The sequence below is a fragment of the Rhinoraja longicauda genome, chromosome 35, assembly GCF_053455715.1.
Source record: "Rhinoraja longicauda isolate Sanriku21f chromosome 35, sRhiLon1.1, whole genome shotgun sequence".
Lineage (NCBI taxonomy): Eukaryota > Metazoa > Chordata > Chondrichthyes > Rajiformes > Arhynchobatidae > Rhinoraja > Rhinoraja longicauda.
The window spans coordinates 18510417-18522421 of NC_135987.1; the positions used below are offsets into that span (position 1 = coordinate 18510417).

At 38.2% G+C, this 12005-nt stretch overlaps 1 protein-coding gene across 9 annotated transcripts in view; it reads right to left on the reverse strand.

The window, feature by feature from the left end:
- Window positions 1-388: 388 nt before the first annotated feature.
- LOC144610090 (disks large homolog 5-like) overlaps window positions 389-12005 on the reverse strand; it is a 120056-nt gene continuing 108439 nt past the window's right edge. For all 9 annotated transcript variants that reach the window (XM_078428626.1, XM_078428625.1, XM_078428627.1 and 6 more), the window contains 5 exons: window positions 10271-10414; window positions 9509-9636; window positions 7998-8107; window positions 5973-6085; window positions 389-2230 (listed from right to left, as the gene is read on the reverse strand). In XM_078428626.1, coding sequence (XP_078284752.1) covers window positions 2127-2230; window positions 5973-6085; window positions 7998-8107; window positions 9509-9636; window positions 10271-10414 — 599 coding nt within the window. In that variant the 3' untranslated portion in view covers window positions 389-2126. The remainder of the gene's footprint in view (window positions 2231-5972; window positions 6086-7997; window positions 8108-9508; window positions 9637-10270; window positions 10415-12005) is intronic.

The following is a 12005-nucleotide window of genomic DNA, read 5'->3' on the forward strand; positions in this document are numbered from 1 at the left end:
AGTCTCTCAAAAGTCTTATATCTCCCTCAACCACCACCCCTGACTGCCTGCTCCAAGCACTCACCAACCTCTGTGTGAAAAAAAACTTGCCTCACACATCTCCTTTAAACTTTGCCCCTCTCACCTGTAAGCGATGTCCACCGGTATTTAATTTTGCCACCCTGGTCCATTTCATCCATTCCGATCCATACCACCTACACGTTAGAACACACACACACACACACACACACACACACCTAAACCAAGGTAATGGATGTTCCTGTTGTTCCTTAGGTGAAATTCATCATTAGCTTTTACAGGTCTATATCTTATGGAAGAGTCAAACAGACGTATGCTTCAAACATTTCACTTTGTTATCTGTTGGGTACATGAAAAGACACACAATGAATATCAGAAATTAACCTTTATTCTTGTACTAATCAATTGCTTTACATTTGATACAAAGTAATCTTTTAGCGCAGAATAAAAATATCAGTACCTGTTCACCTTGTACCATCTATATCACACTCTGACTGTGCCCTGCAATAACTTACATTGGCAGTAGATGCATGGGGATTGAGTCACTGAATCAGTGAGTTTGGACATGTACACTGAGTCAAAATCCAAATCGGAACAATGGGACAAAAGCTTTACTCGTGAAAAGGAGGCTTCTTCACTGCCAGAACAAGTTATTACAGAAAATAATAAATAAGTTGTTCTACCTTTGTGAACAACTTGCCAAAATTATATTTGATGCCTTAATATTTTTGTCACCTTTTAAATCCAATTGTTAAAATGCAATACTTTGCTTTTTGACACAGTATGCAAGAAAACGTCCCTTTTCATTACAGTATGCAAATGTAAGCAGTTTATGCATTTTGAGGAATGTCTGAAAGGTCATCATGCGCCAGAGAATTATTGAAGTGTGAGGAACAGTCTTGTGTTTCTTTAATGATTCATTTGCATTGAAGACAGTAGGTACAGCAGTGAACTACCTAAAAACATGAGACAAACTGGAGGACCAAGAGCAATCCTGTGTTAGGCACACATGGATTCACAAGTGCAACATGAAAACAGAGGAAACAAATGTTGACGATTTGGCACAATATATGACAAAAAACATCCATAAGCATTGCAGATTCAATAACTGCTTTCCAGACAGTGGCAACATTACAATTATTTACTGTGCCTTATAACTACATTTACTTAGACAAATCATCCAAGGGAAATATTTTCTTAAAGTTAAATAAATCTATTTGACAGCTACACACACAGATTTTTTTCTTTTAAAAAAAAGCTCAACATAACTTGCAAAATTGCACCAAGATGAGTTTCTTCAATATTTACAGCTTTTAGAAAGTGTCGTATCAGCATGCTAGGCCTAGCCAAAATTTCATTACTCCATTGCTACACAATATTAGGCCCAACAATTAAGGTATTAGTTTATACAATATGATCAGATACATTATGCTGTTTACATATCAAGATCCATGCAGAAAAATATATTTGACAGACAATAAAAACAGAAACAAATGCAGTGGTCTGCCCTTCAAGAGAGTGCACACAAATTTCATAACTCACTCCAAACAGTACCAGTCACTATACCATTTCCCAACTACAAGATCACACTGTACCAATTCTATAAAGTTTAACCTGCCAGTAGAACCTCAGGGCGACATCATGTAACCAGGTAAACCTGCCCATTCACATGCACAAACATTCAAAAGAGCTGGCTTATCCAACGTATGGAGACTAAGAAAACAAAAATAAAAACATTCAAGTAAATATTTAAAACAAATAATCAGGAAACATTACTTGTAAACGTGTCTTTCTAAGTTTTAGTTGCAACATCACTTTTCCAACTTTTATTAGTGGGCTGGGGTCAAAAAGGCAGAATAAAATATATATTTTAAAATCAGTCCTGTTAAAATCCAATTTGAAGGGTTTTTCGTTGTATTGCAGTATAGTAGATGTCAGGACTATTTAACAGCATTTGCCCAACATTCTCATGCAGAAAACCTTTCCTGCGCTTCATAGGAGTTATGCTGTCTCTTCTGTATAATCTGCAATCTTCAGGACAGTTGTAATCCAAGCTCAACGAAGCAACCATCTCCACCAACACGAGTGTGAGCTGCCAAACTGAGGTCCTAGAGAGTTCCAGCTGGAATCCAAAGGACTTTGTTCTGTTCTTGATCAACAATTGTCATGATTTGAGTGCAAATGTAGGGCAGGGTACCTCCTTGGACGATGCCTGCAAAAAGAGAAAAGAGATTTACAGGTAAACAGAAAAGTTTAAGTGTAGGATTCTCTTTAATTTGTAAATTAAATGCAAACTAGGGAATTTCTGTAAGCATACCCAAAATCAATCTTTTATTGCTGCTAGTCTTATAATTCTGTCTATGAAACATCACTTGCACAGAGAACACAGAATATAAAAAATATAGCATAGGAACAGGTCCTTTGGCCCACAATAACTATGCTGAACATAATAAACTAAACATAGTTCAAGCTTTGTTCCTATATCGAGAATATATGTGAAGGGTGTGTTAGAATAGAAAATAAACAATACGATAAACAAGAATGCTGGGTTTGATGTAGTCTAGATTTTGAAACCAAAATAATTAGCTTTCTTTTTTTAACTCTCAATTTTCTTTCTGTTTTTTCTCTGCTTGCAAGCTTTGAATACCAGAAAACCAGTTTAATTCTCCCAGAGAAGCAGATGAATTCAACAGCAGCTAAAGGGGGTGGCCTGATTTTGTGTTCATCCGAATTAGTTCATCGAGCCGTACCCTTGTTCTGCACAGAAACAGGCCCTTCAGCCCAACTTGCCCATGCCGACCAAGATGTCCCATCTACACTAGCCCCTCTGTCCACCAATGGCCCTTATCCCGCTAAACCTTTTCTATTCATGTACCTGTCCAAATGTATTTTAAATATTGTCACAGTACTTGTCTCAACTACTTCCGCTGGCAGCTGATTCCCTATACTTACCACCCAGTGATCACACCTGTTTATTTTTAAAAACAATTGTTTCTTCTAGATGAAGTATATGGGTCCAAAACTGGCTACTCTCCAAACTTTGACAAGCAGTGTAGCCCAGCTAAATGTACAAGTAAATAATTTTCTGTTAATGTCGCCCATGATAATATAAAATGATGCCAAGATGGATAAACTGTATCCAAGATAAATCCACAAAGACATTCATCTATAATTATATATAAAATCAATGGATATTTTTAAGATTCTTGGTTTGTATGAATGTCAGGGGTTATGGGGAGAAAGCAGGAGAATGGGGTTAGGAGGGAGAGATAAATCAGCCATGATTGAATGGCAGAGTAGACTAGATGGGCTGAATGGCCTCACTTTATACTTATGACCTTATGACCCTCTGCTGTATATTCTGCATCAGTCTTTCTCCCAGAAGTAAAAAGACAAAGGTGGAAAAAAGTATCCAAACGTATAGAATATGTATTTACCCACACTAATCTTGGAAGCCTTGTACATAGTCAATTTAGTTAAGCCACAAGAGGATTTTTTATTGCTGCAGGGCCTTCTCAATATTGAAAAATCAATGTTTGCATTACAGCTTATTTACAGACCTTTCTTACAAGGTATTTTCCTCCATACAAAAGATATATGTGAATTCAAATAAACACATTAGTTACATAGCATAGAGTTGTTCTCAGTTCCTAAAAGGATCTGCCTCACTTAAACTAAAAGGATAGAAAAGGATAAGCTAAAATGATAAAGTATCATTCATTCATCATTCAAAGGGAAAACCTAGGGAACTGAACATGAAAGCATTTGGTATCCAACAACAAATGCTTTATTACTTGGGGATAAATATTGAATTCTCCCCCTCCCCTGAGATTTTGAAGCCTCCGATGGGAAATTACTTTTTGTTACAGATGGATAACACTGTGTAAACCTAAAATTACATAAAGCAGCCTCTCTTCCCGCATCTGCTCGCTCTTCTGTCACGGCTATCTCTGTGAACCATTCCCACACATTGATCTCATTCATTTCTGGCTTAAACTCTGGGTTACGAGCAGTTCTCAGGAACAGAACCCCATCATAACATGGGGATTTCCCTCCACTGTAACCTTTGGCAACTTTCCTCTTTTATTACTCAAACTAGATAAAGCCGTCATCAAACAACCAGTTTACAAAACAACCAGTTAGTTAAAAAAGGTGTCTGATAACTGCAATCAACATTAATCTCAAAGGGAATCAGAATTTTAGATTTCAAGTTTTTCTTCTGTAGCTATTGACCACAGCTGACAATTCACCACAGGAATGCAATGGGCAGTGCCATCTAGTGTTACTGCATTGTTAGTGGAGAGCAAAACCAAGCAACAGGTCAAACTTAGTGTAGAAACAAAGACCTACAGATTTTCCGTCCATTTGTGATGTGTGTTTTTACCTTTGGTCTATACCAAAGATTGTCACATAGTGCTGGAGTAACTCAGTGGGTCAAGCAGCTTATCTGGAGGAAACAGATGGGTAACATTTCGAGTCGGGACCCAAACATCACCTATCCTTTTCCTCCAGAGGTGCTGTCTGACTCGCTGAGTTACTCCAGCATTTTGTGTCTTTAACAGGTCGAACTTGCTCCATGACTGCAGTTGGGAGGAGAAACAACAATAACCTTTAATATTGTCGAAAGTTGCTCATAGATTGAAGAGTCAAATCAGACAATAACAGCATGAATTGTCGTTGAAGATGATGGTTTAAACAAAGACCGTGCATTAAATGCAACACTAAACTGACAGAGTGGGGCATTATCATTTTACAAAGAAAGGTTTTCATTGCTATTTCAGGGATTTTATTCTACTTTAGCAATAGCTCACTATATTGGAATAAATTAATGTCAGAATAACAAAATTCTGAAGGCACTGAGATATTGATACTCAAGTTGAACTATCCTCACAATATATTTATTTGTAATTCAAATGACAGAACTCTGGCAAGAACATTAAAGAGATTTCTACATGTCCAAAATGGATTTTGAGTTTAGTAAAACACGATAAAAACTGATGAATCAAATTTAAGCTGTTTATTATTAAGATACTATAATTTTATGAAGGATTTAGAGTTTATCATTATCAGGCGTACATTAACCTACTCAGTCTGAAGAAGGGTCTCGACCCAACACGTTACCTATTCCTTTTCTCCAGAGATGCTTTTTGATCCGCTGAGTTACTCCAGCTTTTTGTGTCTATCTTCGGCTTAAACCAGGATCTGCAGTTCCTTCCTACACATTAACCTACCAACAGTAATGTTTGCAGAAAAGTCCCCCTTTCTCATCCCCCCACCCGGTTCCAAATGCAACGTAGAAGGTGGTCCCGGAGCCTGAAAACTACAACGTCCAGGTTCAGGAACAGCTTCTTCCCTACGGCCATCAGGCTATTACCTCAACCTCAAATAAGGTCTGAACTACATAGACGATTATTACTATTATTATTATACTACTATTGTTTGTTTTTTGTGCGTGCGCATGTGTGTGTGTATGTATATGTAGTGTAAGAAAATAACTGCAGATGCTGGTACAAATCTAAGGTATTTATTTCACAAAATGCTGGAGTAACTAAGCAGGTCAGGCAGCATCTCAGGAGAGAAGGAATGGGTGATGTTTCGGGTCGAGATCCTTCTTCAGACTGAAGCGGGGTCTCGACCCGAAACGTCACCCATTCCTTCTCTCCTGAGATGCTGCCTGACCTGCTGAGTTACTCCAGCATATTGTGAAATAAATACCTGTATGTATATGTATATATATATATATATACTGTACACACACATACATATATATACCTGTGAGTGTGTGTATATATACATACTGATTTTTTTCCCTCTTGTTTATTATATTGTTTACAGTGTACTATGTTTACATATTCTGTTGTGCTGCTGCAAGTAGGAATTTCATTGTTCTATCTGGGACATGACAATAAAACACTCTTGACGTAAAAATCAACGGTGGCACAGCAGATCCCTACCTGTGAAAAACTTGCTGTATTCTTGTTCAATCTTTTGAGCAGCCTCAAACTGTTCCTTGGAATGTCTTTTTTGTGTACCTTTGTCTCGCAGAAAGATTGGATCCTTTTGTTCTCTGTGGATAAAATACCACCATTATATTTTCATTAAACAATGACAAAGAACTAAGACATGAATGTTTTCTTTAGCCATAGAGTCGTACAGCACAGAAACAGGCCGTTCAGCAGACCACTTTGTTCATCGACTCCAATCCTATTTGCAACACTAGGACTCTATTCTTCTGTGCCTTGCTCATTTCAGCGTCAATATAAATACCCCTTAAAGTTAGCAAATGTATCAGTCTCCATTACCTCCTTTGGCATGCAATTCAGATCTCAACCATGCTCTGTGTGGAAAATCTTACCCTTCCGATTCCTTTTGAAACTCATTCATCTCACCTTAAACCCACACCCTCTTATTCTAGAGACGCGCACATACTGGGTAAAAGATTATGATATCTACACCTCTCATTATGCTGTATATTCTATCAGCTAATCAGCCTTCATTGCTCAAAGAAAACAAGCCCACGAGGTAACTGTGTGGTGAATCTCTTCTGCATTCTCTGCAGCGCAACTGCAGCCGCCCGATAGTTTGGCAACAACTAGCGCACATAGTGCAGTCTAACAGGCATTTTGTAAGGTTGCAACATGATGTCCCAACCTTTATGTTCTATATCCCAACCTTTGAAGACAAGCATGACATATGCCTTCTTCACCCTATTGTTCTGCGTGGCATTTTCAAGGAACTATGGACTTGGACCCCCGAGGTCTCTCCTTTCATCAACAGTCCTCAGTGTGCTTCCATTTAATCTCTATGTCCGAACCATATTTGATTTCCCAAAATGTATTAACTCAGACTTGTCGGGATTAAATTCCATCTGCAATGTTTTGATTGACTTTCCATCTGATCACTATCCTGTTGTAGCCTAAGGCAACTTTGTCCGTAATCAAAAACATTACCAATTTTCATGTCATCCACAAACTTACCAATTCAGGTCCAAGTCATTAAAAGACAAAAGAACAAGTGCCCCAATACCTATCCCTGCAGTATTTCACTGGTTACAGGTTTACAATTGGAAAAGTGTCCTTCCACCATTACCTTCTGCCTCGTATCATCAAGCCAATTTTCAGTCCCATTAGTTTGATTGCTTTGGATCGCAACTGCCTTAACTTTTTGGACCAGCCTATGCAAAGGACTTGTCAAATGCATTAGTAGAGTCCTTTTAGACAATGTCTAATGCCTTGATCGAACCTTTTGATAACCTTTGTCATCCCAGATTCCCTAATCTCTGCCACTTCACTCTGACTGGAACATGCTAGCCTTGAACTTTTGCTAACTTTCTTTTAAAATACTCACATTTGCCAGATAATATTTTACCCACAAGTATTTGCAACCAATCTACATTCACCAGATTCCTCCATGTGCTTTGGAAATTAGTATTTACAGCAAGTGAGTAAATATAATGTGGCTGTGATCTCCTTCGTTATCTCAGGAGAACAAATTTGACTCCTAATCACATATCGAAATAGGGAACAAACACCACCGAACAAAAACAAAAAAAAATTGGAACTCAGGTCCTGTGGCTCTGTAGCACCCAAAATGGTGTCACCTTAAAATATTCTTTAAACCACATTGTTATCAACTTATTGCTGCTGGCAGTTCAATTTTCTCTGCTTTTCAATCACTGTCAATCCACTGCATTAATATGTTGTACTCAATATCACACTGTGTACTGACCATTAAAAACCATCTGGAGCTGCAACTTGTATTCTCTGTAAATTGTTTTTATGTAAAGCAGCACATTACCCCAGCCTTAGGAGGACGTATAAACTTCCCATTTGTTCGTTTCTTTTTTAATAGACATTTCACAGGAGCAAATAATCATTGACATAACCTTAAGTATTATTCTCTTTATTCTATGCAAACTTCTTGAACACTGTATTCACAAAATAGCTACTCATTAAGCTTTAAGAATTGCATCTACTCACTTGATTTGCTTTAGGTTTTTGTACCGTATGAAAATGACTATCGGATAGATGTGAATTCGGTGTAGACGCTCGATGGCATGTGGCGCAATATCAAGCAAGCAGTGGCAGTCCTACAAATATGGTGAAAGGTAAGTTAACAAAAGCAGTTACATAGAGCCAGTCATTAAACTACAAAGCACAGGGTAACACTATTCAGATCAACTCATCCATGCCGACCAAGCTGCCGAACCAAGCTACTCCCACCTGCTTGCGCCTGGCCCATATCCCTCCAAAGTTTTCTACCCAATGTACTAAAAATAGTGTAATTCTACTGTCTAAAAATAGTGTAATTCTACCCGCCTCCACCACATCCCCAGGCAAACAGGTCTATCTATGTATGCACCATCCTCTGTGAAAAAGTTGCCTCTCGGGTCTCTTTCAAATCTCCAAACCATCCCCCACCCTCCGCCCCTTCATTCCCCCTCCCCACCATAAACCTACGCCCTCTACTTTCAGGCTCCCCTGCCCTGGGGAAAAGGGGAAAAAGACTGTGGCTAACAAAAAGTATTATGATAAAATGTAATGGCAACACAGAGATGAGCCAGGGGTCACTCCGAGAGTCTGAGGCAGAGACCTGAACACACCTCCTTGTTGACATTTCACTGTAGCTCCCAATTCATTCAGATTGGAGGTCGATGGATTTCAAGATATTAAAGGAATCAAGGGATTTGGGGATAGTGCAGGAAAGTGACATTGAGATAGATCAGCCATGATCTTGCGTTTTGCTTAAATTTTTGAAAAACCTGCTCTTTGGGACACATGTCTTATACAGATAATGTTGAACTTAAACTCCAGGCAGAAGTCAAGGTGGTGGTTCTGCATTGTTCTACATTGATGACAAATGATGAATAGCCAGATAATAATATCATATCAGCAAGTATAAATAGAGGCCACATAATAAATGAAACACTGATACCAAAACTTTGAAGCAGATTACAATGACTATTATTATAGACAATATACAATAGGTGCAGGAGTAGGCCATTCGAGCCAGCACCGCCATTCAATGTGATCATGGCTGATTATTCTCAATCAGTACCCCGTTCCTGCCTTCTCCCCATACCCCCTGACTCCGCTATCCTTAAGAGCTCTATCTAGCTCTATATCTATCTATATTGTGGTTTGTCTATTAGGATTCTCTGAATCATAACGGGCTGAATCATAATTTCCAAAAGTAATGGTAAAATGCAACAATAAAAAACATTTTAATGGCTTTCTATATTCTTATGAATGTATTTTTGCCTTAATAAGGATATGGAGTTGGACTAATACCATCTGTAATAAAATACACAATTCAAACATAGCTAAATTTACCATTAGGATTGGAAATAAGCGAAATTACCATGGTGCATATAATATTTTTAGTCCTAATACTAACAATATCTGAACTTAGCGCATGACGCACAATACAATATCAATCAGAAACACAAACAAACAAAATGTGTAGATAAATATTGAGAAGCGAGAACCACCTTCTCTGTTATTTCTTTAATGGAGGCCACAGTTGTGACATCAAAATGTCCACTTCTCCTCTTGTAGTCAATGAAGAGATAGTCTGCTACTCCTCGCTCAATGGCCTGCTGAGAAGCTTTCATCACCTCTGAATAGAAAAGGTGAGGAAAAATTAATGCATGGAACCGCTTGGACTTCAGACAAAATTTGAATCCCAAATTGCTTATATTCTCCATCTTATCCAACAACTAATTAATTCCTGGAGATATTGGAATAAAAGAAAAATTCGTCCTTATGGAATTCACGAATCACACCCAAAAATTCTGGGATTGGGAGTAAAAATTCGCTCTTATGAAATTTATGCGAAAAAAGGAAATGAATACAAAATTTATATGTTTGCCAAACGTTCAGAATCTGGCAGGGAAATTAAATACAAATTTAAATGTGCAAATGAGAGAAATGAGAGGGGAAAAAAATGACAAGGGCAGTTTTCTAGGAATGAAACTCTCCCCGTAAAATGGGGGTTGCCTGTAAATGAATTTATAATTTCCTCCTGTTTGTGAAGCCGTATCCTACTTGCTCTATAACTTCCATTGATATTTGATGGTGGCAGGACAGGATTAGAAATAAAAGATATTCTTAATGGTAGATAATGCACATACATTCACAATTCTTTTCAAGTAAAAACCCAGTGATGAATTATTCATATTTCAATAAATCTCCCATATAAGCTCAGAGTGACGTCCAAACCTTAACATTAAAAACTATTAAGTTAAACTTACCTAATGGACATCTGCAGAACTTTCCTGCGGAATCTTTGACCAGCATGTCCTTCACAGCATCCACCAGTGGTCCCAGGATGAGCACAGGCCTCGGGGAAGTGCATTCTACTTTCTGCACTCTTTGATAAGCCAAACTTCCCGAATCTAGCAGGGAAAATTAATCACAACATCCACTTAACATTGAAACAAAATGGCTGCCAGATAAATCCTCACTGGATTTAGTAAATAAAGCAGAACAGGCTGTTGAACATCTTGGTAATTAATATAACAATTATAACTGTTTAAAAAGATGCATTTGCCACTATTTGCAAGATGGATTTGGCAGCTATTGCAAATGGCTGCTCACAGAAACAGACAAAATATAATTACGAGTTTGATTAATTGTTAAAGAAATTGTTTAAAAAAATACAGGACCACCATTGCAAAGGAGATGACAAATGTTCTTGTATTTCAGTGATGTCAAGTTATAACAACCTGATTGCATGATGGAGCTGAATTAACATGTACAGTTGAAAGAACAAATTACAAACACATCATGGATCACATTTTTTGCTGGTGTCAATTCATGTTGTTTACATGGCTGTCAGTTTCCCCAATGATGTAAAACAGAAATAGCTGTGTGAAGATTTTTTTTTTAAAAGAGTGACTATTCTGAGTGCTGATTGCATGTAATTTTATACAAGGTGGGAAGCTGCCTCCGAAGCTACTTAGAAGTTCACACTGGTACTAACAACAATTGGTAAAATCAGGGGTGACATCCTATAACTTGAATCAAAGAAGCTATGTATCAGATTAAAAAGCAAGAACTCAAAGGATTTATTTTGATGCTACATATTACACTAGAAAGATAGGTCAGATAAATGCATAGCTGAGGAAACTGATGCTGGAGGGAGGGTTGAAACTTTTGGACACTTGTCTAAAAAGTAAGAGCCAGCGGGATGGAGAGAAACTTCACCATTTTGATCTAAAATTGGCTTGGTGGTAGGAAACAGAGAATAATAGCGGGGGCTTTTGTTTTGCAATTGGAAGCCTGTGGCCAGTGGTGTAGTGCAGGGATCGGTGTTAGGACTCTTGCTGTTTGGTATTGTATGTTGCCGATTTGGAAAATAGTGCCTGAGAGGTGATGGAGGAAAGTACTCTCACAATATGCAAGTGCTATTTAGATGGGCACATGTAATCCAACAGCTTCGTAATCTGTATAAACACATTTACATTGATTAATTAATTTTCCTGCTATTAGAATCAAATGTTTCAAGCTCAGACAATTTTGTACCAATGCTAGCAAGAACATTTATTTAGATTGCAGTTTAGAGATACAGCGTGGAACCAGGCTCTTTGGCCTACCGAGCACGCTGAACCAGCAATCCCTGCACATTTATACTATCCTGCACACATTAGGGACAATTTACAGTTATACCAAGCCAATCAACCTACAAACCTATAGATCTTTGGAATGAGGGAAGAAACCGGAGATCCCAGAGAAAACCCATGCAGGTTCTGGGGAGAAATACAAACTCCACACAGGCAGAACCCGTAGGCAGAATCGAAACCGGGTCTCTGGCGCTGTAAGGCAGCAACTCTACCGTTGTGTCACCGTGCCATCCGGATATGCTGTTAGTTTTGTGCTGATACAAGAGGTAGCATTGGGGACCAGTAAAGTTTCAAACTAATTCTCAGATGTATTAAATGCAAGTATCTCATGATATTTCAGTGACACCGATTCCAATTTTAATAT